Source organism: Schistocerca serialis, chromosome 5, assembly GCF_023864345.2.
Source record: "Schistocerca serialis cubense isolate TAMUIC-IGC-003099 chromosome 5, iqSchSeri2.2, whole genome shotgun sequence".
Classification (NCBI taxonomy): Eukaryota; Metazoa; Arthropoda; class Insecta; order Orthoptera; family Acrididae; genus Schistocerca; species Schistocerca serialis.
The window spans coordinates 13572797-13599674 of NC_064642.1; the positions used below are offsets into that span (position 1 = coordinate 13572797).

A 26878-nucleotide genomic window follows, 5' to 3' on the forward strand; every position below is an offset into this window, starting at 1 on the left:
TTAACCATTGTGAACAGACAAAAATCGCAATTTCTATTAATTTCATAATAGTTTTCATCACAGCTAACATATTAATTCTCGTCTCATTCATCAAAATATTTTCGTAATCCTCTAGTGTCTGCACATGATTAGCTATTTTCAGTATTTTTCTTATTGAGCTCCACCTGTCTCTCTCTCTCTTCACTAATATTTCCGTCTGGTGAGCTTTCTGTCCTTTCTTCTGTTTTCTTTCTTTTTTTATCCGTCTCTCTCTTTAGACTTTCAATATTTTCAGTAGAGTTCAGTCGTTTGGATACAGTTGCTAACTTCCTCTTAAAATTCACGGTTTTATTAGTAGGAAGAAAAGGTGATATTCCTTGTAAAGGTTTTGTCTGTGTTGACTTATGAACAGTCACATTTGAAGTGGTAATCTTGAAAGTTGTACGTTTAATAGGAGTGGAGGCCGAAGTTGTGTCAGAGAAGAAATTTGACTTGCGTAAATAACTCTGTCCTTTTGGTGTGCTCGGCACCAGTAGTGGTTCTGATGAGCTTTGAAAGGGTTGGTTGGCCAGTGTCAGGACTCTGCCATTTTCTTTGTTGGCACAGACGTATCTTGCGACAAATAAGTATAGTCTGAGACTGCAGCCATCTCCAGTGGAATTATTGCATATTCTTTGAAACTAAATTTAATTGTGCTCCATATGTCTCACATTAAAACAAGTGGTCAGTTTCATCCAAATAACTCTGATCCATCTGTCTCCGGCTGTCTAGGGAGATGCACCATCCCGACTTGTGTCTATAGACATCGAACTCGGTTGTCATTTTAGGTTAGTTCGTGCCTACACACGTTTCAAGATCGCAGTAAAAAACCTACATCAATATTGTGCAAACTAAGCCTTAATACTAAAATTGTGTAACTACACTACAAAATTTTTCAGTTCACCAGAAGAGAGAAAGTGATTTTTATCGAGAACTAACACGGAAATGATAGCAACACTTCTGCACCACGTTTGTACACAAAAGAGCTTCGTTGCAAGTAGCGGCAGCTGCTCTCCAGCGTCGCATCTGTGAGATATGCTGCTGGTCTGTCTCGCCCACTGGTCCAGCTTTCCCAGATTTACCCCAATGACAATAAATAAATCGATCTGAATGATGAGGGAATATAATTCCCAGAGATGTACCAAGAAACACCGAAGTAAAATGGACTGACGTTAATTATCTTGAATATTTCCGTTAAAAACTGCTACCGCTTTGTTATAACAGAAGTGAAGTAATAGTTTTGTAATTAAGTATCACATTCTCGAGTAATAAATATCGTTACGTCCGCCACTGGGAACGTCTGAATCTCTAGAAGAACTGTGTTTCCCTCCAGGTACAGTGAAGATCATTACTTGCCTTGCTCTGTCTCCCTTTCCTCCCCCTCCTCCTCCTCCTCCTCCTCCTGCTCCAATCCCCCCTTCTCCTCTTCATCTTGTTTGATTTTTCCTTCTTTTCATCACTCACCTTACACGTATCTTTTTGTCCTCTTCCGCCTGGCTGTTCTGTCGCGTTTACAATTAGATGACATGTATAGATAATGACAAAGTTATAATTCTTCTGCAACCTTTAACGACGACAGCGTGGTGTAGGGAAACCAGAAATTGTTAAGCAGTATGTAGGGAAACCAGAAGTTGTTAAGCAGTATGTAGTCACTATATGGCATATTTCCATCAGCGCATCCGTGAGATTTGAAAATAGAAGTGTCTGCAACCCGTCACATTTATTAAGACTTCCAATACGCGTTTCGTTTGGATATTTATGCCGCCATTATCAGGTGTACTTACTACAATTAAAATGCCATACATGGTTTGTATATACTTCGTTTAGTGGGCAGCAAACGATTTTTGTCCTCTGCTGCGAGACGTAGGGACAGGTGCCACAAAACATCGTCTACACAAAGATTGTATGCCTTTCCAGTTATAAGAAGTCCACCTCAGAAACAATAAATATTATAAAAGTAAGTGTACAGTGTGCGTGCAGCTAAAACTCAGAAAGAGTCTCGGTACGATCAACGGCGTTGTATGGTGTGGTAGCTCTCTATCCGCCATCCATGAAGAAGGTTCCCCTTTTCGCCTGAAGAGTGGGCTTATGAAGATACAAGGGCTGGGAAGTTTCACCCTCTAGAAATTTCTAGAACATCCCAGAACGTTCGAGAGTATTCGTGAACAATCCAGAACATCCGGGAGTATTAGAGAGCATTCCAGAACATTCCGTAGTGTTCCAAAATGATCCGGAATTTTCTGGAATGTTCTAGAATAGCCTGGAACATTCGGGAAGATTCCAGAATGTTTGGGAACATCCCAGTTCATTGTGAAACTTTCTAGAACACTCTCGAATGTTATGGAATGTTCTGAAACATTGTGGACCATTCGAAGCCTTTTTGATATGTTCTGGAATTCACCACTGGTGGGGCTATCCATTGGTAGGGATACATCTGTCGTGGATTCGAATGTCAGTTTCTTATCAGTGAAGAAGGGAGGAGCCGAAAAACTAGTGCAGTGAGTGATTAACAACAAACAGTGAAATGTGAGTAATCAGAGTGATACATGACTGAATATAAATCGACAGTGGAGTTTGAAAAGTGTGTAAAGTGCACTTAGTGTATTTGTTAATAAAAAGCTGATTTAATCTGTGATGTAGACTTGCCTAGCTGTAAAAGAGGAGGAGGTCTTGCCAGTTCTCAAGAAAAACGGTGAGAACAAATAGGACAGCGAAAAAACGAAACAGATGAACAGCATAAAGCACGTTTAAGTTCCCAAAGAACGAGAATGAGCACCGAGAGAAGCAGATAAAACAAAGAACAACGATATGAATCGACTGAATACTCAAGAATTGCGAAACAATCTTATAATAAAAGACTAGGATGCTGCGCGGGGTAGCCGTGCGGTCTAGGGCACCTTACACAGTACGCGGGACTCCCCCCGTCGGAGGTTCGAGTCCTCCCTTGCGCATAGATGTGGGTGTTAGCGTAAGTTAGTTTAAGTTAGGTTAAGTAGTGTGTAAGCCTAGGGATCGATGACCTCAGCAGTTTGGTCCCATAGAACTTACCACGAATTTCCAAAATTTTCCAAGACTACGAAATCAAGCAAGCCATGAAAATATCACCCTACGAAAAGCGCGAACGAGGACAAGTAAACGGTACAAGCTAACAAATTACATCTCGAGGAAAGAATGTAACAAACTGAAACACTTCATAATTAGAAAAATGGATACATCTATCAATTTTACAATGCGAAAAAATTCAGTTGAGAAGCGCCAGGCTTGTACTGCATCTACATCTACATACATATTCCGCAATCTACAATACGGTGCATGGCGGAGGGGTACCTCGTACCACAACTAGCATCTCCTCTCCCTGTTCTACTCCCAAACAGAACGAGGGAAAAATGACTGCCTATATGCCTCTGTACGAGCCCTAATCTCTCTTATCTTATCTTTGCGGTCTTTCCGCGAAATGTAGGTTGGCAGCAGTAAAATTGTACTGCAGTCAGCCTCAAATGCTGGTTGTCTAAATTTCCTCAGTAGCGATTCACGAAAAGAACGCCTCCTTTCCTCTAGAGACTCCCACCCGAGTTCCTGAAGCATTTCCGTAACGCTCGCGTGATGATCAAACCTACCAGTAACAAATCTAGCAGCCCGCCTCTGAATTGCTTCTATGTACTCTCTCACCCGACCTGATAGGGATCCCAAACAGTCAAGCAGTACTCAAGAATAGGTCGCACGAGCGTTCTATAAGCGTTCTCCTTTACAGATGAACCACATCTTCCAAAAATTCTACCAATGAACCGAAGACGACTATCCGCCTTCCCCACAACTGCCATTACATACTTGTCCCACTTCATATCGCTCTGCATTGTTACGCCCAAATATTTAATCGACGTGACTGTGTCAAGCGCTACACTACTAATGGAGAATTCAAACATTACAGAATTCATTTTCCTATTCATCTGCATTAATTTATATTTATCTATATTTAGAGTTAGCTGCCATTCTTTACACCACTCACAAACCCTGTGCAAGTCATCTTGTATCCTCCTACAGTCACTCAACGACGACACCTTCCCGTACACCACAGCATCATCAGCAAACAGCCGCACATTGCTATCCACCCTATCCAAAAGATCATTTATGTAGATAGAAAACAACAGCGGACCTACCACACTTCCCTGGGGCACTCCAGATGATACCCTCACCTCCGATGAACACTCACCATCGAGGACAACGTACTGGGTTCTATTACTTAAGAAGTCATATATGGAAAAATTCCGTTACTAACTCCTTGAGCGTGCCGGGAACTCTAGCCAGTGGTGGAATAAATATTCTTATGAAATGTGTAATGGAAAACAAAATAAATGTAACTGACTGCAGTAATTGGTTTTTCAGACAGATTTTCATAGTGGTCGCAACTAAAATGTAAGCGTCGGTGAACTATTATGTAAGGAAATTATTGTACACTATTTGATCAAAAGCTGCTGTTTGTGGGTCTCGGTTTAGGACGAGTAAACCGTTCGCCTGTCTGATGGCTTGGACTCTGCTGGAGAGACTTTCAGTGGAGGAATGGCAGCCTGTTCTCCCTCAAGATCCAAAACTGGACAAGATACTGTTATTGGGCGCAAGGGTCTGGAGGGAAGTGGACGTTCTAACCATCCGAAAGGTGTTCCTCTGCCTTCTGGTTAGGACTGTACGCAGACCAGTCCATTCCAGGACTGTCGTTGTCCCCAAACCATTGGCTCGCAGATGCTGCTTTATGAGGTGACAGAGTGCATTCTTACGTTCATACAGGCATCACCTTCGAAGAGTTCCTCTACAGTAGAAGCAAACAAATCTGAAAGGTGTGTTCGTACACTTGCACATTAAGCGTTTTATTGAGAACAATAAGGAGATTACACCTTCACCACAAAAACCGCCCCATACGGTAACACTACCTCCTTCGCACTTCACTGCTGGCGCTGCACATAACGACAGTTAAGGTTCTGAAGGCTTTTGGCAACCCTGGACCCATTAATCGGACTGCCACAGGACACATCGCGGTTCTTGATTTCAAACCACTTGTTTCCTGTTATCCACGTTCAGTAGCGTTGCTCTTTACACTGCCTCAAGTGCCGCGTATCACTGAACGTGTAACCTCCGTGTGACACAGTACTCATAAGTGAGCGGGGTTCACCTTATGAGAAAGGATTTTCGTATAGTTATCGACCGCCTGAACCTGAATGGTGGCAAATCAGACTTACACCCACCCTGCAATAACAATGATCCGTCGAGTAAGTCGAAAGGCAATTACACGTCAGGATGGATCAAAAGCAACCCAGAAAATGCTACCAATTAGATAATAAACCGGTCGCCAGCCTAAGTAGGCATTAACTGAGTTTCTTCCCTATGCAAGTTGGTATATATTCATGCAAAACAACAAGTTGTAACACTGCATAATATAGTCGAATTTTAGAAACAGAAAATCTATTGTACTGATAGTTTCTCGTTCTGTACTGATATGGATGAATACACAACACTACACTATAATGTATACTACAAAACTTTATACCGTCTGTTAATCTGATTAAAATCGGGCATAGGTTGCCCTAGAAATTGCACTTTCCTGCCACACACAAAATGCCAGTTTTGATAAAGATAAAACACTGATAAATTTTGACTTTTATATTGATTTTAACTTTTGCTGGTCAAACCAATTTAGAACACTTCAGAGTTCAAATGAATGATGGAGGACCCTGAAACTGTTATGATCGCTGTATTTAAAAAAATGATTACTGAGTTTATTATGCGTTCAAGATTTCCAGTATGTAAGTTACTACTCTTTTCATCTTATTTGCTGCTCATTTAAATGCCTTTAAATCTGCCTCGAAATAATAAACTTCATTACTATGTCAATACTAAAGTTATCTTTCGACTTCGTTAGACCTTCGCTATTCATTTACTGGTTCATTAGCAAAACATTTCTTTAAACACCGTTCTAACATAGCTAGTTCTGAAAATCATTATTATTAACACAAATCTTAATTTTCATTTCGGGACACTCGGATTGCACAACATTTGGAAAGGACGCTGTCTAGGTTAGTTGTGAGGATAATTAAATGATCGGAAAGTTCTGGTAAAATTTAGGTTATTATTGCACCAACAAATACAGTTCACTCTCTGATCCACACGAATACAGTACTAAAAGTTTCAACCTGCTGATATCGATGCGGCGGTTGGCGGGCGGCGAGATGGCGAGGCACAGAGCACACATACAACCACAGCTATGGCTCTTGATGTATCGGTACTTCAATTCTTCTTAGCGTCGCAATACTTTTCCATTTAGTGCCTATGTAATTTTGCTATGCTGTGTGGGCCTTGTAACAGCATACCCGAGGCTCAGTGAAGCTACGTCTTCCAGGAGAGCCTCCTCGCTCCAGAAGGTGTTGCTCAGACCAATGCCAAACTCCAACTACTACTGAGCCCGTTGTGCCGTGCAGTGCCCGCGCGCATTTTCCCGCGCTCTCCTGCCATCCACCTTTTACCACTCTGACAGACCGGGTATTCACCAGAGGTTTTGCATTCTACATATCCTAACACATTGCCTACGTATGGACCAGACGCACAGTTATAATTTTAAACATCTTACAACAATCTCAACATTTGTTGCATTTCAGTCCGCAGCTCGTGGTCGTGCGGTAGCGTTCTCGCTTCCCGCGCCCGGGTTCCCGGGTTCGATTCCCGGCGGGGTGAGGGATTTTCTCTGCCTCGTGATGACTGGGTGTTGTGTGATGTCCTTAGGTTAGTTAGGTTTAAGTAGTTCTAAGTTCTAGGGGACTGATGACCATAGATGTTAAGTCCCATAGTGGTCAGAGCCATTTGAACCATTTGTTGCATTTCAATTCCATTACAATATTACTTGACATTTGACATAAACGTTAATATTCACAAGGAAATTTATTTACAGTTTTCTTGACACAATGGCATGAAACAAAAAAAATTGAAATCAGAACATCAATTACGCAAGTTTATCAAAAAATCAGATGGGAAGAATTACTTATATGTACAAGATTACAGAGTCGTTGTTGTTGCAACCGCAAGAACGTCTGGCTCATGAGGTGGTGCTCGGCCACTGCGTCCCATTACCTTTAACTCCCTAGGCAGAGTCAGTCCACCAGGTGCAGTGCAGGTAGCACATTGGAACTCACGAGTGATTCCTTCTGCTGATTTCACCTGCACGTTTCAGTCGTCGTGTGCGTTGATTCCTGGACCGACTGTTTCCAGAAACGTGGATTGGCAGAGGTGGTCCTGTACCGTGGCCTGCTCGATCCCCAAGTATGTTCCCTCTGGACTTTTTTTGTGCGGGGAGAGATGCGCAACCTTCTTTACGAAACCCGTGTTGCATCAGAAGAGGATCTGGTTGCCCGGATAGTAGCAGCAGCAGGAACAATTCAGAATACTCCTGGGGTTTTTGCCCGTGTCAGACAGAGCATGATCCGACGGTGTAACCTTTGTTTACGTGTCAATGGAGGCCTTTTTGAAAATCTACTGTAATTGAAATTGGGTTGTGTTAATGTGTTGTCTCTTCGTCATAAAAAAGTGTAAAAGTGTTTGTTAGTTTAATTCATTTGCCGCCAGAGAAATCTTCCTCTAACGATTTAAATACTCCTCATAGGGAAAAATGACATTAGGGAAAAATTTTTGTTTTGATGTCCCCTACAATCTCCCAGAGTTCGTCCGTTTAAATACTTTTCACCCTGTATATACCAGTGTATTCCAATTTTCTTGAGTGACGTATTTTAGGCCTGAGTTCTGAAACTGTCAAGTAATGAGCGAGGTGAAACGATTGAGGCACTGGACTCACATTGGAAAAGAAGGAGGTTCAATTTTTTTGTCCGGACATGCTGATTTACGTTTTCCGCTTTGTCTCGAAATGACCTAAAACAATTACTGATGTACTTGCTCTTCGCAACAATCGACATTATTGCCGAAAACGAGATGATGCGGACTGGTTGTAACAACCAGATATTTGATGTGGGCACTGTAGTTGGAAGCATGTGCTTCAGGCACACGCCGTCAATGTCCTGCCCGCTCACCTTGTGTGTGCCCTTCACGTAGATGGTGATAATCACCTTGATTGCACTGACGATCGCTGTGGTTTTAATTGTCTGCTGACCTGCTGGCAGTGAATAATTACATACTTTTTTGAAAAATATGTAAAAATGAGCCAACCGGTTGCATACGTTTTCTATATAGCTTGACCAGGTTTCGTCACCTCTAAGGGTGACTTCATCAGAAGGTAAGGTAATTACATGAAGAACATATCGTCAAAGATGTACATTGATTTAAGAGCTGAGAAGCTCAAGTCAACTCAGCTCTTAAATCACTGTACGTCTTTGACGATATGTTCTTCATGTAATTACCTTACCTTCTGATGAAGTCACCCTTAGAGGTGACGAAACCTGGTCAAGCTATATAGAAAACGTATGCAACTGGTTGGCTGATTTTTACATATTTTTCAAATTTGTGTATACGGTTGCTGCAAACGTCAGCCATGTTCAAAGTTGTACATACTGGACGTTCACACTCAGACTGACAGCCATCCTTCGTGCCAGTAAGTTACGGAGTCTCTGTCCTCGAAAGCGGGCCAATCAGAGGCCAGAGAGAGGGCATCGCTGCTTTATAAGGGCGTGCTCTGGACACCCAGCGGGAGACCAGAAACGCATTTCTCAGTCGCGCCTCGTGATAGACAACACACACAGTGCTTGACTGCGACACAATACATGTTGCCCAGATGAGATTATCCTGTATTGTGCAACACTGAAGTTTCGTGTGCTCTATTATTTGCCTGGAATAGCTGTTTCCCAATAAATGAAAATCAAGTCCGAGGCTTATCAGATCTCAGCTTAGAGCCAATGACCTATAGATATTACGAGGTTGCAGACAATCTCGTATGCTGCCCTTGTTCTATCCGAGTTTGTAATCCGTTGACCTCAGCCTTTAAAACACGGCTGCCCCTCGCCTTCTAACTAGAGCGCGGTATCCGCTTCCAAACTAGTGTTTCCTTCACGACATTTTTCTTTCAATGAGACTCTGACTGTGCGGCTGGTCCCGGTGGAGCTACGAGTCCTCCCTCGGGCATGGATGTATGTGTTTGTCCTCAGGATAATTTAGGTTAAGTAGTGTGTAAGCTTAGGGACTGATGACCTTAGCAGTTAAGTCCCATAAGATTTCACACACATTTGAACAATATGACTCTCTCCTACACACAAAGCTCAACAGAAGGTAGGAAATCATACGTTCCACTACAACGACTTCTCGTAGTACATCCACTGAGGTCTGTACAATTCCTAATAAAGTCCTTCTGAAATCAAAAATGATTTTCGTTAGTTGCAGAAAACATTACAAACTCCCCTAAGTGTACATCTTGCAAACAAAGTGAATGTCTTTAGCTAATGATGATGATTATTATCAGCCTTTAATAGTGAGTATGTCCTTTCAGCACTTGGAGGAGTTCTTCCACTCCGCAAGGCATGGTATGGATGAGACCATCAAGTTTATCTTGGGTTATGACGTCCCACTCCTCAGTGGTAGCTAAGATCCCATTCAAGAACAGTTGCAATAATGTTTGGGGACTGACATGGCCAATGCATTCGTTTGATGTGCCATCTTTAAAGATAGTGAGACATTGCTAGAGTATGGTGTGGTCGGCCTTCCATTGTCACGGACTTGAATGCAGTTATCATCGACTTCACGTCTGTAGGGCCTCACAATAGTTTGTAGGACCTCTTGAGGTATCCGTGACCAGTCAAATACTGCCACCCAGAACATTACATTTTTACCTGCAAACGGATGGACTTCCTCGACGTATCCGCGTTTCTGGCGTCGTCTAGCGTTTCTCCAAACCATAACCCGTCTAGTGTCCGATCGTAAATCAATCCTGGCCTCGTCAGCAAACATGACATTACTCTATTCTCCAATGGCCCTATGTTGATGTGCCAGGTCCTCCGATTGCGTCGATTTCGTTGGTTCAGTGCAGAACTTCTCATTGGGTCTTCTGCAGTGAATACCATTCTGATGCACTGTTTTGTCTGAGATAAGAATCCCTGTTGCCCGGGAGAAGTTATTTCTAATATTTGTGGCAGTTGATGTTGGGTGCCTGCGAGCCGACAATTGGAGCAAACAATCCTGCATTGGCGTTTTCACTGCGACGCCTGCCTGTACTTTCTCCACACCTTATGCACACCACTTTGAGTGATATGTAACATATGTGTTGTACGCCTCTGTGTGGCATGTTACTGCAGTGCTGAAAACAAAGTAAACGAATCTGTTCTTGATACTGGACTGCTCGCGGTGTGCTGCTGCGGCAGCGCTAACTTTTCCATGACTGGGGAAACGCCCAAAAAGGAAGCCAGCAAGTAAACACGGTCCAGTACATGGGCTCTAACTGGATATGCATGAAGTGCCTAGGTCAGTGAGACCTCCAGCATCGTAGACTACATTTTACGATAGTTGTAACCTCCCCCTCACTTATCGACCTCAATGGCAGTAAAAATTAAACCGCGTGTACCTAATGGAAATTTGGGAAAAGCAATCGTCACCGAAGTTAATCTGTCGATTAAGAGGGTGGAAAGGGTTACATCTAAATGAAAGGAAAAATGCAAATGAAACTGGTCGAAATTAATTTTCAAAAGGGGCAAAGGTAATAAAGAAAGTAAATGTGCGGTCGTTACGTAACAATTAACTGGCGCTAATTAGATATTTGAGATTTGGGGAAAATTACGGTCGCCAGTCCTATGGACAACTACTATAATAACTGAAAAAGGAAGGTTATTGCACATATAATTAGCACAAAAAGCGTGGCAACTGAAGGTTGGCACGTGTTGTGTGAAAACTGAATGTTTGTCAGAAATAATAAATTTCGCTACACTCTGACTTAATTTAGCAAAAAAATTAATAAAACCGGAAAATTGAAAGTTAATTTAGTGACTGAAATTAAGAGTGAACTTTGTTTCTGAAGCACTACGAAATTCAATAAAATAAGGTTAGTCTTGGGCTACCTCGGCAATCATTTCAAAAGCTACTTGAATCTACGCAATTTAGAAATGAGAGATTTAAGTTTGATCTTGAATTAAATGATTCTGAACAATTAACACTCGTAAAATTTAGTACATACCAAGCTGAGCTGCAGTCACAGGTAAGCTAAAATATGGTAACAAAACTCGGACTCTTAATTTGTGCTTGTGTAATCTAAATATTGTAGCCAGCTATGAATACTTTAACTGAACTTTGAAATTAAAGCAGTGAATATTACTTTAATGCTGGCGTTTGAATTTCAACGACACTCGGGTTCATTCCGGAAAAGGAAGGGACCCTACTTGGTAATGCAATTGGGACAATGAGCAACAAAGGTTCATGCTAATGGAATAGTTTGAAAATGTGTGGTCTGCCATACAGTTCTAAAACTTTACGTGCTTTTAGTCTTCCTTGTTGGCTGATTGAAGGTTTGAAGTCGTCGATCGGTGAGGTGGCGACAGTCATTCATTGTCGGCCGTCGCTGTTGCAGAAGCTGGATGCTGGCGCGCCTTCTTCTCGACACGGTCACCAGGTGAAACGGGCTCTTGATGTGTGCCAGCTAACGTTTCCCGTCCGCGACACCGTGCCAGAAACTATCATAGCAAGTCGAGTGCAATAACATGCTGCGAAACCCTGGAAGAGCGGCAACTCGCGGGAGCGTCACGCAACACACCTACTCCACCCACCGAGCTAGGTGGCGCAGTGGCTAGCACACTGGACTCGCATTCGGAAGGACGACGGTTCAATCCCGCGTCCGGCCATCCTGATTTAGGTTTTCCGTGATATCCCTGAATCACTTCAGGCAAATGCCGGGATGGTTCCTTTGAAAGGGCACGGTGACTTCCTTTCCCGTCCTTTCCTAATACGGTGAGACCGATGACCTCGCTGTCTGGTCTCCTTCCCCAAACAATCCAATCCAACACCTGCTCCATCGCCCTACTCCAGCCAGACTCTGCTCTGCCCGCGCTCCACGTGGCAAAGTTAACACTACCAAAGATCCTAAACACTTTGGTTCTCCACACGACCTATCGATGTAATCGTTCGATAGCATAGTTTTCCCAAGGTTTACAAAACGAATTATACATCGACATAAATGCACACACACACACACACACACATATATATATATATATATATATATATATATATATATATATATATATATATATATATATATAGTAAAACCATTACAATATGTAAAGACACAGGAATGTCATATCTTCAGGTAATAAAATAAGGATGTGTCCCCAGGTGCTGCTGTGCGAGGCTGAGGGAGCCCCAGAGTACGACAGCGTTACGTCGTCGCACAAAAAGCAGATGGTGCTGGTCAAGTCGCTGTGGAGGGGCTGTGGCGACTCCAAGAGGTAAGCGAAGCGCTGTGTTTCTGCTCACCATTACAAATCATATACTTGGGAGGTTGCTGTCCTTAAATAACAGTAGGGCCTCTTAGCAACTGGTACTTCACTGCGTCATTTCCATATCCGTCGGTGTTTTCTAGCACTGAGTGTACTTGAGGTAGGTTCATCGCAGCTTATTCGTCAAGGATATCTGCTGCAGCTAGTCTTTAAAATATCCAGATGGGAAGCCGCTTCATTGCTCTTAATCATCTCTTTCACTTCTATTTTGTAAGCAGTCATTGAGACTAAAATCATGAGATGCTGTACATTTTTCATTTAAGGCATTTCCTGAAGAGAAATTAAAGGCACATGATATATTGTGATACATGATACAGCTGCATTTCATCTCACTCGTCATTCTGTGAAAGAACACTGAAGCAGTTCAGTTCAAACAATCTCGTATGGGTCCTGTGTCGGTATTAAGCGGCAAACACCGAGAATCGCCGGCCAAGTAGCGTATCTACTTCAGCATCCACTCTACGGTTTCTGGGCTCCTACAGTAACCTAACCAAGTAGCAGCGAGAGCTCCGTGGTTCGACACGAACGAACTGTGTATGCGGTGGCTGTGTAAACTATGGGCACTGTTGTCACATCAACCATATTAGCGATAGACGTCTGTTCGGTAGTGGACATTTGTTTATGATGCTACAGGGTGAAATGACATTGTAAAATTACTTTGCGGCAGCGGCGTGCGTTTACAGGGGCGCCTCGAGAGAAAGGATTCTTCTTGTAGACTGTTTATTGCTAAAGGGTTTTTCTTCCTTGGTTTTGTTCCGTCAGTTTCTGCGTCCCAACTGTGCTTTTGCCCTCGGTGGGGGCAGATTTCGCCAGCCCTTCGGTACGTCTCTACATGCTGTCGTGACAAAAGAATGTTCACAACATGGTGTTCAAACAATTTTATCCCCAGTACACAAGAATACAACTCATAAATTAGTAGAGAAACGCTAGGTGATTTCTAACTTAGGCGTCGAAACCTACGCGCCAGTTTTAGTTTGTCGGTTCAAGAGACTCCGTTAATGGACTTTCTGGCGCGAATCACATGGCTCCCCAGGTTCTCCAACTCGAACGTTTCGAATTTTTTTGCGTGAGGATATGCAAAAGCTATGGTGTATTCCAGTCCTTTTGATATTGTCGACGAATTCCCGGAATACATTGTGGATGTTTGTCAATCCCTTCGGAACACGCATGGGATGTTTCTACGTGTGTGGGCGTCCATAACGAGACGTGCTGAAGCCTTCCTTCACACATACGGAGGTCATGTGGGAAACTTGTAATAATGTTTTTGTCCTCAGGGGCTTATCTGTTGTTTGAATACTCAGGGTCTGTGTCGGAGGTGTTCATGTATTTAGTCGGAACATGTCGCATCGGGCATACCGTTCGGTTTCAGACAAACAGGTATGGTTATTTGGACTATTTTCTTGTACAGTTTTCCTCTTGTCGCCCCCTTTAGTTTGTCATATATGCTCTATAAGTAGGTTTAATGAAAATTACGAACTATAGAAAATTATTAATTAAAGAAATTATTGATGAAATATGTTGTACACAAGAAATTAAATGTATCGTTGCAGTAAATAAATTACAAATTGTGTAAAACTTTTAAAAATTTAAACAAAATGTATATTTACTATTTATATAAACAACTGTACCTCAGGTTTGGTATGTTGTGTAACAGAGAACAGACATCGTTTGCTCCTCAGTAACAGTTCATAGTGCTTACATTAGTTGTTAGAATTAAAAGAAAACGGCTATAATTAAGTTATGAAGTATTTTTTTTGCAAAAATTCTTTGTATTATAATTTATTTTTTTATTTTTATTTTTATTTTTATTTTTTTTTTGCTTTTAGCAGAGGAAACACATTGATTCTGCCATGAACGCCTATTTTAGCAGTAGTTTGATATACTATAGGTAAAGAATGACAATCTCTTTACACCGCACACTCAACCTTACTTCACCTTAAATTTGCTGAAACTGCGTTTACAAACCGGTACAGTTATTGGCATTGTCATAAATTACATCACAGCTTCCAGAAGGCAATTTTCACTCTGCAGCGGAGTGTACGCTGATATGAAACTGCTGGCAGATTGAAACTGTGTGCCGGACCGAGACTCGAACTCAGGACCTTTGCTTTTCGCGGCCAAGTGCTCTATCGACTGAGCTACCAAAGCACGACTCACGACCCGTCCTCACAGCTTCAATTCTGTCAGTACCTCGTCTCCTACCCTCCAAACTTCACAGAAGCTCTCCTGCGGGATTAAAGCTGTGAGGACGGGGCGTGAGTCGTGCTTGGGTATCTCAGCTGGTAGAGCACTTGCCCGAGAAAGGTAAACGTCCCGAGTTCGAGTCTCGGTCCGGCACACAGTTTTAATCTTCCAGGAAGTTTCATCAAAGCTAGTTATACGTTTTGGATAAGAGTCTCTTAACCTATACTTTCAATTCTACATCTACATACATACTCCGCAATCCACCATACGGTGCGTGGCGAAGGGTACCTCGTACCACAACTAGCTTCTTCTCTCCCTGTTCCAATCCCAAACAGAACGAGGGAAAAATGACTGCCTATGTGCGTCTGTACGAGCCCTACTCTCTCTTATGTTATCTTTGTGGTCTTCCTGTGAAATGTAAGTTGGCGGCAGTAAAATGCTGGTTCTCTAAATTTCCTCAGTAGCAATTCACGAAAAGAACGCCTCCTTTCCTCTAGAGACTCCCACCCGAGTTCCTGAAGCATTTCCGTAACACTCGCGTGATGATCAAACCTACCTGTAACAAATGTATCAGCCCGCCTCTGAATTGCTTCTATGCCCTCCCTCAATCTGACCTGATAGGAATCCCAAACACTCGAGCAGTACTCAAGAATAGGTCGTGTTAGTGTTTTATAAGCGGTCTCCTTTACAGATGAACCACATCTTCCCAAAATTGTACCAATGAACCGAAGACGACTATCCGCCTTCCCCATAACTGCCATTACATGCTTGTCCCACTTCATATCTCTCTGCAATGTTACGCCCAAATATTTAATCGACGAGACTGTGTCAAGCGCTACACTACTAATGGGGTATTCAAACATTACAGGATTCTTTTTCCTATTCATCTGCATTAATTTACATTTATCTGTATTTAGAGTTAGCTGCCACTCTTTAAGCCTGACTGCGCTGGTTTCTGGACCTATGTTTATTGAATTACTAGCTTCTTATTCTGTGTATGTCATATGTTGTTGTTGTTGTGGTCTTCAGTCCTGAGACTGGTTTGATGCAGCTCTCCATGCTACTCTATCCTGTGCAAGCTTCTTCATCTCCCAGTACCTACTGCAACCTACATCCTTCTGAATCTGCTTAGTGTATTCATCTCTTGGTCTCCCTCTACGATTTTTACCCTCCACGCTGCCCTCCAACACTAAATTGGTGATCCCTTGATGCCTCAGAACATGTCCTACCAACCGATCCCTTCTACTGGTCAAGTTGTGCCACAAACTTCTCTTCTCCCCAATCCTATTCAATACTTCCTCATTAGTTATGTGATCTACCCATCTAATCTTCAGCATTCTTCTGTAGCACCACATTTCGAAAGCTTCTATTCTCTTCTTGTCCAAACTATTTATCGTCCATGTTTCACTTCCATACATGGCTACACTCCATACAAGTACTTTCAGAAATGACTTCCTGACATTTAAATCTATACTCGATGTTAACAAATTTCTCTTCTTCAGAAACGCTTCCCTTGCCATTGCAAGTCTACATTTTATACCCTCTCTACTTCGACCATCATCAGTTATTTTGCTCCCCAAATAGCAAAATTCCTTTACTACTTTAAGTGTCTCATTTCCTAATCTAATTCCCTCAGCATCACCCGACTTAATTCGACTACATTCCATTATCCTCGTTTTGCTTTTGTTGATGTTCATCTTATATCCTCCTTTCAAGACACTGTCCATTCCATTCAGCTGCTCTTCCAAGTCCTTTGCTGTCTCTGACAGAATTACAATGTCATCGGCAAACCTCAAAGTTTTTATTTCTTCTCCATGGATTTTAATACCTACTCCGAATTTTTCTTTTGTTTCCTTTACTGCTTGCTCAATATACAGATTGAACAACATCTGGGAGAGGCTACAACCCTGTCTTATTCCCTTCCCAACCACTGCTTCCCTTTCATGTCCCTCGACTCTTATAACTGCCATCTGGTTTCTGTACAAATTGTAAATAGCCTTTCGCTCCCTGTATTTTACCCCTGCCACCTTTAGAATTTGAAAGAGAGTATTCCAGTCAACATTGTCAAAAGCCTTCTCTAAGTCTACAAATGCTAAAAACGTAGGTTTGCCTTTCCTTAATCTTTCTTCTAAGATAAGTCGTAAGGTCAGTATTGCCTCACGTGTTCCAGTGTTTCTACGGAATCCAAACTGATCTTCCCCGAGGTTGGCTTCTACTAGTTTTTCCATTCGTCTGTAAAGAATTCGTGTTAGTATTTTGCAGCTGTGACTTATTAAACTGATAGTATGTCATATATCTTGGACAAATATACGACCGAATTTCCGCACTTTTACACCATACAATTCCAGAGAGGATATTACGTTTGTGTGTGGTGTTCACCCACGTGGCTTCATCTCGCTGCAGTTCTGATTCGCAAGACCTGGTTGCTACACTGAACAGCACAAGAAAGAGACAAACAGTATTTGATACCTTTAAAGTTCTCCAAGTGAGTAAATCCGTGAGAGTAGAAGTAAGCTATGATTTCGTGATATTCATCTGGAAAATTTAACTGTCTCCCCTAATCTACGTTCCTCCTCCTATTTCTCTCTCGTCTCTTCCAACTGTCTCGTTATAACCTCTACCATCTCACACCCTTTCTGCCTTCCGTTTGCCTTCTAAATCTTCCCTTACGTCTCTTCTTCAGAAATGGTTCAAATGGCTGTAAGCACTATGGGACTTAACGTCTGAGGTCATCAGTCCCCTAGACTTAGAACTACTTAAACCTAACTAACCTAAGGACATCACAAGCATCCACCCTCGACCCAGGATTCAAATCTGCGAGCATAGCAACAGCGCTGTTCCGGACTGAGTCACCTAGAACAGCTCAGCCACAACGGCCAGCTTCATGTCTGTTCTGTCGCTCGCCTTCTGGCCACTTTCTCTGTCCATGTCCTATCCAACTCATCCTCCCCCTCTAACTATCCATCTCCTCCTGCCCCCTTTCTCTGATCATCTGAGCCCATCTGCGTGTATATCCCCCAGAATGCATTCTGCCACTAATCATAGAACACATCAGTCATGCAGAGCTGCCTAGATGTCAGGCATTACCAACTCTTTTCCACCCCTACCCCATTCCTATAGCAGCTAGGTGGTATTTACCCTGATAGCACTTATTTCCAGGCAATCAATAGTGTGTGTGCACTTGCGCCAACCTTGGTTGAAATCAGCCCAGTTGTTTTGGAGGAGATTTGAAACATACATACTGAACCGCGAATTTACTTTAGAAAACTATTCTTAAGAGTTGACTTTAGAAACCTTTTCTTAAGAATTTATTTTATTTACTATCGATTTATCAAGAACATTAACACATTTAATCACACTATGTGAGCTTGGAAGTAGTTGCCAATGGGTAACTAATGGAAACAAATTAAATTTCTTTCAACAAATGGAAATTTTATTCCTAAAAGCCTTTTTTTTAACATTTAAAATTATAAGCAGAAAGCACCCTCAAAATATCAACCTACAGTTTTGTTCAGAGGCAGAAAGAACAAATATTGACAGTATCAGCTTTCGGGCTCAGAACTTTGCCACTGCCTTTGACACGGCCGTAGTCACGACTGCTCACAACAACCTCTGAAAGACTACACTGGTGCAAATGTGCATCACACCAGATTACTTTAAACTAAAAATTTTAACAACCATCAGAAGCATATAAACTATGCAACCCGTAGGACGGGTGGAAATGGTACAAAACACTAACATTAAAAAAAATTAACTTGGCACATAAGGTGCAACTTGATGTTTTTAAAGAAAACTCTTATGATGGAAGGGCGGCAACTTATATACTAAAATGACCATTTAAATAAAAACCCATGAAATGCAGTCTTACCTAAAATATACAAACATGCTCTACATTACACATATACCGCCCCTCAAGATGATAGGCAAGATAAAAACATATTTCAGGAATCTGGCCGTTACACTTCAAACAATAAATTCGTTAGCACCGAATCCGACAAACATGACAGAGGCAGCCATTAACGTACGGCAGACCAGCAGACAGACAGACAGACAAACGGACACTAACTGCCAACAAAAGCGGACGAGAGAGAGACGAGCAAGCTAGTGACGAGAGACTGACCAAGGAAAGTAGTAGATTCCAACAAGTAAAAGAAACAACATATCACGAATCACTTAACTTTTAATAAACTGCGATGTCTGGCGAAGACCTGGCGCAGCTCCGCTGCCAGCCGCTTCAACGGACGCAGGAAGGTGCGCCGATCTCCCGTCTCACGGCGCCGCAGCTCGCACCGGGCAGACCGATGTCGTGGGTTGACTCCTGTTGCTCTCGTGTCGGCCGCGAAGCCACTACCCCTCGCTATACGCCGCGGCCCACTGGACTCACGTGGCGACCTGACATGTGCCAACGCTCAAGACGGACCAGCCATCTTGTGTCCCAGTGCGCGACTGACCAACCGATCGATCCAACCGCCAATGACCATTGCCTGAACAAACTCGAGCAGACTGGCGGCCTGACACCTACTAGCACTCCAGACGACAGACAGACACTGACTGCCCCACACTGACCCAGCTGACCAACTGACCAGACTCGCCAACACTGACAGACTGAGCGACTGCCGAGTTTTTTTTTTCCTTTATTGAATTTCAATTCCCCCCGAATGGGGCGGGCTGGCAGCAGCTTAGTACGCTGCTCTACAGCCTACAGACTTTTTTTAAAACGGAAGAAGAAAAGAAACAAGAAAAACAGGCGATAAAACGGTGACTTCAAGTGTAAAATGGCGGAAAATTGTGGCAAGTTAAAACAGAAAGCAAAGGGGTTGGCAGTGTTAATAAAATACACAGGAATCAGACAAGTAACATAGTAGACACACAATTAAAAAACATGGCGACAGTGTGGTTTCTGTTCGCAAGAGATAAAAAGAAAAAATCTGACCCAGCGACACTTCCCAAAAGATGCACAACATGGAACAACGGAACACTCGCTGTAAAACACTCACTGTAAAACACTGCACGAAAATGTCGGCACGAAGATGACACTCCCTAGCCAAGGTCAGATGGGAGGGGGGGACCTGGAGGAGGGGAAAACAAGGAGGGAGGAGAGGAAAAAACGAAAAAGGGGGTGGGGAACCAAAGGAGGGAGAGGACTCATAAGGGGGGAGAGGGGCAGGGCAGACGTGAGAGGGAATGGGAAAAGGCAGAGGAGGGAAATGCAAAAGGACTCGGGGGAGAGAAGGGGGCAGAGAGAGGGGAGGTGGGGAAAAAAAAGAATGGAAGGAGGGGAAGAGGGAGCCCGAGAAAAGGACAGAGGAAAGGAGGGGGAGTGAGGATCAGAGTTGATAGGAGGGATAAATGGAGGGGGAAAGGGCATCATCTGGGAGGGGGAGTTGATGGAACCCACCTTGGGAAAGGAGATGAAGGGTGTAGAGATGGAGGGTAGGGGGGACGCAACAGTGAAGGCAGGGCAGAGGGCGGGGTTGGAGAGAAGAGGGTAACCAGGGTATGAGGGGGATCAAGGTGGCAGGAGGTGTAGAGTATGTGGATATGTTCGAGGAATAGGAGCAGATGGGGGAAAGGAATGAGGTCATAGAGGACCTGCATGGGGGACGGGAGGCGTATACAGAAGGCGAGGCGGAGTGCACGATGCTCAGGAATCTGGAGGGACTTATAGAATTTGGGGGGGGGGGGGGGGGGGGCAGGACTGCCGAGCTCATAGCGCCCCTTAAATGCAGGTGAACAGGCAACCTTCCCCCTTTCCCACCAGAGGGAGACACGAAAGCTGCGATTGCCACAGCGGCGCCACCGCCAGATTCGGAAGGCGACTGCTTCACACTACGCGCTGCGGCGCGCTCTTCGAAACAGCAAATTTTACCACGGCTCACATAGGCATGCACTTGCATCCATTTATGTGCTTGTTTGATGCCAAAATTACATGATGGTATTTTTATGGGGTGTTTGGGAGAGAGTTCAGCTTTGTCAGGATTGCTGGCAGGCACTCAGGATCACTTCGGAAGGGCAGCTGTACTGACGTTGTATGTTTTGTGTGTGTGTGTTCTGGCAGACAGGAGTTCCTGCATGAGGTGGGCTGGCTGGCGAGCCTGCGGGACGACAACGTGGCGCGCGCGCTGGCCGTCTGCTCTGCCGAGGAGCCTCTCTGCTCGCTGCACGAGTACGGGGAGATGGGCGCGCTGCCCGCCTTCCTCTCCAGGCCGGAGGGCCGCGAGCTGAGGTAGGGTGCAGCCACTGTGTCTGCCAGGGGCTGGCGTTGTTCCTTTCCTATACCACTGCCGACTATGTAATGGGTACAGGGAGACCTAGGTACGAGAAAAATAAGCGCCCCGCCTCAAAGCTACCGAGGGTTACACACCAGAATTCGTCGAGATGGGACCCCTTACAATTTTTCATCAATTAAGTGCACAAAACAAATAATTATCACCTACAGCAGACACCATGTGACATCCACTGTAGCCTTGAAACTGCCCCAATTCCGCCTGGAAGGACCCACAGCATTCTTCCAGCACATTGTATTACAACCCCCCCCCTCCCCCCCCGTGGCGAAATTACAAGTTGACAATGTCCAGTATTATGAATTTTGACCCGCGTCGGGATAAGGCATCCGAATCCGAAGTAAATAATGATTATTCCGCGGTAAACAGGAGACGTTATAACTTGATCGTTATTCAATGAGTAGTTTCATTCAATAACGAACGGTAAACGAAATAATGGAAATAATTTGGAAATAAATTTTGCCAGTGGAAATTTTGCCGAAAGAAATGATTAAGTTATAAAAGCAATTAAAAAATCGGTTGCCAGCTCAACTGGTGAGCGACAGTACTGTTAAGTACGCGAATAATTGTGTCAAAAATATTTACCTGTTTGTAGCGCAGCAGGTGGAACGGGAACTTTTACGTAAGTGCTGTGTAAGGCTCAGTAGTCATATAAAATAATGTCATAACAATCTAACTACACTTATTTTGCTCGTAATTTGTCAGCTAAATGCAATGCTGACAACACAGATAATTATCTATCGAGATTTTGAATAATGGACTGTCAGTCTGTCTTTAAAATTAGGTACTTTGCACAGTTTAATCTACTCATAATGAAATATATTGCCAATAATTGATTAACTATGTTTTGAATCATAATAATTCATTAATTGGGGGATTGTCAGGTGGAATAAGCTTTATAGTTTCATGAAATATCCTTGAATTAACTTCACCTGAATATGCATTGAAATAAATCTTAATAATCAAATTTATTACTTCAGTCTATTATTAAGTTACTACGGTTGGCGCAAGCTTATTAAGTGCAACAATTAACTACGATAACCAATAGTTCAAAACAGTCTAAAATTTACTCTTCACCGTCTATGCAAATAATTTGATAATTAACATGTTTTCTCTTGATAATGGCGTGACACACTCGGTTCAATAAGGTGAGGATTGGAAGGAACCTACGTGGTGTTATTGTCGGGTGGAATGTAACTGCAACACTTCGATTATGAAGTGCTTGTTATAATTGTTCAACTTCAGAGAAAAGCACAGTCACTGGCAAGCCTTCTACAATTTTATCCTACGAAAATTTCGTAGATCTTACTCCCCTCGTTGTCGGTGGATCGACAGAAGTCCACGGCAGCGACACAATGTGGCAGCGGGCTTTTACTGTTGCGACTTGGGCCCACAGTGCGCTTCACATTTAAGTCTTCGTTTCTTCAGCACTATGCCCATTAATCCATAATAACTTGCCCGGCCATGCTTCCAGGTATGCCGACCTTTACTCTCCCGTCGTACTTAGATCCACACACTAGCCGTTAGACGTAACACAGCTAGGACTATCAGCACTCGACTGCACGTCTTACTCCGAGCACGGCGTCACTGCTACCACTGCCCGCTGGCGCGCTCCCGCGCCCAGAGGCGCGACAAAACAATCTCTCTGACTTCAACGTTAACTAAATATGCCCTGACTTGCCAGTGTTAAATATTACATAATTTAAACATAGTATTTACAATACGTATTTAGACTAAACAATACATCGTATACAAACAGTTTCATGTGTTACGTAAGCGAGGACTGCGTTGTAGCGTCACAATCGTAGCCACCTGATGCCACCCATTCATTATTTTACCTGCAGATCTACCAAGCTGCGGGAATCGTGATAGCTATAATCCCCTAGGTTTTTAAATACTGTTAGACATTTCCTGTTGATTTCAGGTCGGTTGATTTCGTAGGCTGTTACAGAATTGATAGCCTGCCTGAGTGTTCGTCACACTGGGGATGTATGTACGAGGGCAGTTCAATAAGTAATGCAACACATTTTTTTTTCTGAAACAGGGGTTGTTTTATTCAGCATTGAAATACACCAGGTTATTCCCCAATCGTTTAGCTACACAACACTATTTTTCAACGTAATCTCCATTCAATGCTACGGCCTTACGCCACCTTGGAATGAGGGCCTGTATGCCTGCACGGTACCATTCCACTGGTCGATGTCGGAGCCAACGTCGTACTGCATCAATAACCTCTTCATCATCCGCGTAGTGCCTCCCACGGATTGCGTCCTTCATTGGGCCAAACATATGGAACGGTGCGAGATCGGGGCTGTAGGGTGCATGAGGAAGAACAGTCCACTGAAGTTTTGTGAGCTCCTCTCGGGTGCGAAGACTTGTGTGAGGTCTTGCGTTGTCATGAAGAAGGAGAAGTTCGTTCAGATTTTTGTGCCTACGAAAACGCTGAAGTCGTTTCTTCAATTTCTGAAGAGTAGCACAATACACTTCAGAGTTGATCGTTTGACCATGGGGAAGGACATCGAACAGAATAACCCCTTCAGCGTCCCAGAAGACTGTAACCATGACTTTACCGGCTGAGGGTATGGCTTTAAACTTTTTCTTGGTAGGGGAGTGGGTGTGGCGCCTCTCCATTGATTGCCGTTTTGTTTCAGGTTCGAAGTGATGAACCCATGTCTCATCGCCTGTAACAATCTTTGACAAGAAATTGTCACCCTCAGCCACATGACGAGCAAGCAATTCCGCACAGATGGTTCTCCTTTGCTCTTTATGGTCTTCGGTTAGACAACGAGGGACCCAGCGGGAACAAACCTTTGAATATCCCAACAGGTGAACAATTGTGACAGCACTACCAACAGAGATGTCAAGTTGAGCACTGAGTTGTTTGATGGTGATCCGTCGATCATCTCGAACGAGTGTGTTCGCACGCTCCGCCATTGCAGGAGTCACAGCTGTGCACGGCCGGCCCGCACGCGGGAGATCAGACAGTCTTGCTTGACCTTGCGGCGATGATGACACACGCTTTGCCCAACGACTCACCGTGCTTTTGTCCACTGCCAGATCACCGTAGACATTCTGCAAGCGCCTATGAATATCTGAGATGCCCTGGTTTTCCGCCAAAAGAAACTCGATCACTGCCCGTTGTTTGCAACGCACATCCGTTACAGACGCCATTTTAACAGCTCCGTACAGCGCTGTCGGAAGTCAATGAAACTATACGAGACGAAGCGGGAATGTTTGAAAATGTTCCACAAGAAATTTCCGGTTTTTTCAACCAAAATTGGCCGAGAAAAAAAATGTGTTGCATTACTTATTGAACTGCCCTCGTATGATGCCCTGAGAAAACGGATGCTCTCAACGTGAGAGAAAGCAGTGTCCACATCTCACTCATGAAGAAGAAACAGGAACATCTAGTCGCCTGTTCATCGAAAACACTGAAATAAACTTCCGGCTTCATATCCACGTTGACCAGAATGAATAGGTTCTTGTCTTCATACGAAAAACGCCCATAAAACTACGCACGTAAGCCTCCAGGTTGAACTGAACTGCACCCTCCTCACACTGTGGTCTGAACGCCTCGCTAGGCTGTCGGTGCACTCAAAGTCTTGCATCACTTCGAAAGAGGCAATTTGCGGCCCACAAACACGTGTGCAGCTGTTTTCCAGATTGTGTGTTGTTTGGTCCCTTCATGCATCTAGCTTCACTTGCCGCTACAAGCAATACCATTTAACGAGATAGCACTCCGCCTTCAGGCCACAAGTGGCGCATCGGGACCATCCGACCGCCGTGTCATCCTCACGCGAGGATACGGGTTGGAGGGGCGTGTGGTCAGCACACCGCACCTCCCTCTGCAGTGACCGCTCAGAAAATGGTGAGATTTGATATCGATTGTTTTTGATAAGGCGGGACACCCGCCTGCTGTCCCTCTCGGTTAGAATATTCTTTACCACCACTGTACTGACGCCATGGCACAACGCTGCGAGTAGTACACCATTTCTTGCAAATATGATGGATAGTCTGCGTTGATACACGAACGCATTGAGCAATTTATTTCGCTGTGTGGTCGTCTTTACGTCCAAACACGGTACCTCCCTTCTATCACTCTGTCGAGTTGAGCTATCTTACAGGACTTGCTCCGCACAAGCGAACAGCGCACACACGCCATTTCGCTGCCATGTCTTATGTCAACAATGGAGTGTCACGTGAAGGCTTGGTAACAGTTCCACAACACATACAGTGCTTGAAAGGGCCTAGCGAACTTTTAGATGGGGTGACTAATATTTTGTCAGATATTGCACTTTACTGAGTGTACTCAACGCAGTACAATGCAAACTTAAAAATTGTGCGTTTAAGTAGGATACATGTGCTTGTTACCCAGTACCTTGTAAGAAGTAGAAATGATTCATCTCAGGTTCTTTAGCACAGATCTGTCATTTATGATCACGTGTTGATTGTTTTATACTGAGAAAGCAATGAAAATAACGCTGCATCCAAGTTTTGGGAACGAGTGTCACGGTGAGTTTTGAAGCTAAATAATTTCTGCCTGGGACGGGTCATTCCGTAACAATTCTCTGCAACCTGACGAAAGACGGGTTGCTTTCTTTATGTTGACTGAAGACAGAAACTTTATCGTGTACATAACGTCTTTCTGACAAATTTAAGCCTTTAAAATGCCATGAAAAAAAAGAGAGCAAAGAAGATTACAGTTTAACGCCCATTCGAGGGCGCGGACATTGAAGATAACCGTTTATACCTGTTCCAGATTAAGTTATGACAGGGAATTATATGTGACACAATAATATTACTCCCTATGAAGCCAAAATCACAGTGCACAGTTGTATATACTCATACTATGAGATATTAACGTAGACACTGAAATGAGTCTACGAGTAGTATGTCAGCTCGCACCTCTCTTACGGTTTGAGGCAAATGTCGGTGAGAAAAATAATACACAATTTTGCTACAGGTGTTAAAGTGTTACTGTGTCACGGGAGCAGATCAGTAATATCTCCAAATGACTGTTTTTGTTACTCTTTCAGAATGTTCTCTATCTTTCTATAGTAGACTAACGAAATCAGCATACTTCTCTACTTAACAATACACATACGTAATACTTGTTCCTCTCAGTAAGTAGTAATTTGTGTTCTTAGTAAGTTGGTAAGTTGGTGAGTAGAAAACATTTCAAAATTTTTGGTAGTGAATTAGTTATTCCTTCAGTTTATGAATTTTATTTCCATTTCAGTTACGGATGTCTCATATATATGGCGTCGCAGATTGCATCGGGAATGAAATACCTCGAATCTATGGAACTGATACACCGCGACTTAGCAGCAAGGTAGGTACTCCGTTATTCAACTAACATGCTGTATAACACAGGTAGTACACGAAAGTAGCATATGTTTCACTGTAAAACTGTATTGTACCATCGTTACACTTCAAGATGAAACATTCGAACTGGTATTTACCTCGTTTTCGGTGGATTTGGGTGTATATCGAGGAAGAACGTTTCCTCCTGTTTAGTTTGTTGGATCCTGACCGTAAGTATGAAATAAAATTATTTTTCCCCTGCTTCTCAAAAAAAATCGCAACATGTCCATCATTAAACATATCTATTATATCAGATTAGATGCTTCCAGACAGCAATCTATATGTCACGTCCGTTTCAAATGCTATCTCCAAAAAATTTTCTGGAATCTGAATAAAAGCGAAACTGAATCGTTACGGCAACGTCGAGAAAACCTAGAATGGAATACAGGAACGTCGTGGAAACGCTCATGTATTCAGCTCGTGTGTTTTGGGGAATCACAAGAAATCTTAATCAATATGGCCGGGTGCAGATTTGGATCTCACCCCCTTTCGAATACGAGCCCTGTATATTGACCACTGAAGCACTTCATGCAGTCTTGTACGTAAGCCGTAAGCGCTTGCAAATGAAGG

At 43.4% G+C, this 26878-nt stretch overlaps 1 protein-coding gene across 1 annotated transcript in view; it reads left to right on the top strand.

The window, feature by feature from the left end:
• The window catches only part of LOC126481703 (epithelial discoidin domain-containing receptor 1-like), an 833514-nt gene that overhangs the window by 779889 nt on the left and 26747 nt on the right, over nucleotides 1–26878 (top strand). Inside the window, exons 14-16 of the mRNA XM_050105651.1 lie at nucleotides 12313–12425; nucleotides 20719–20886; nucleotides 26139–26276. Of these exons, the coding sequence (XP_049961608.1) occupies nucleotides 12313–12425; nucleotides 20719–20886; nucleotides 26139–26276 (419 nt within the window). The remainder of the gene's footprint in view (nucleotides 1–12312; nucleotides 12426–20718; nucleotides 20887–26138; nucleotides 26277–26878) is intronic.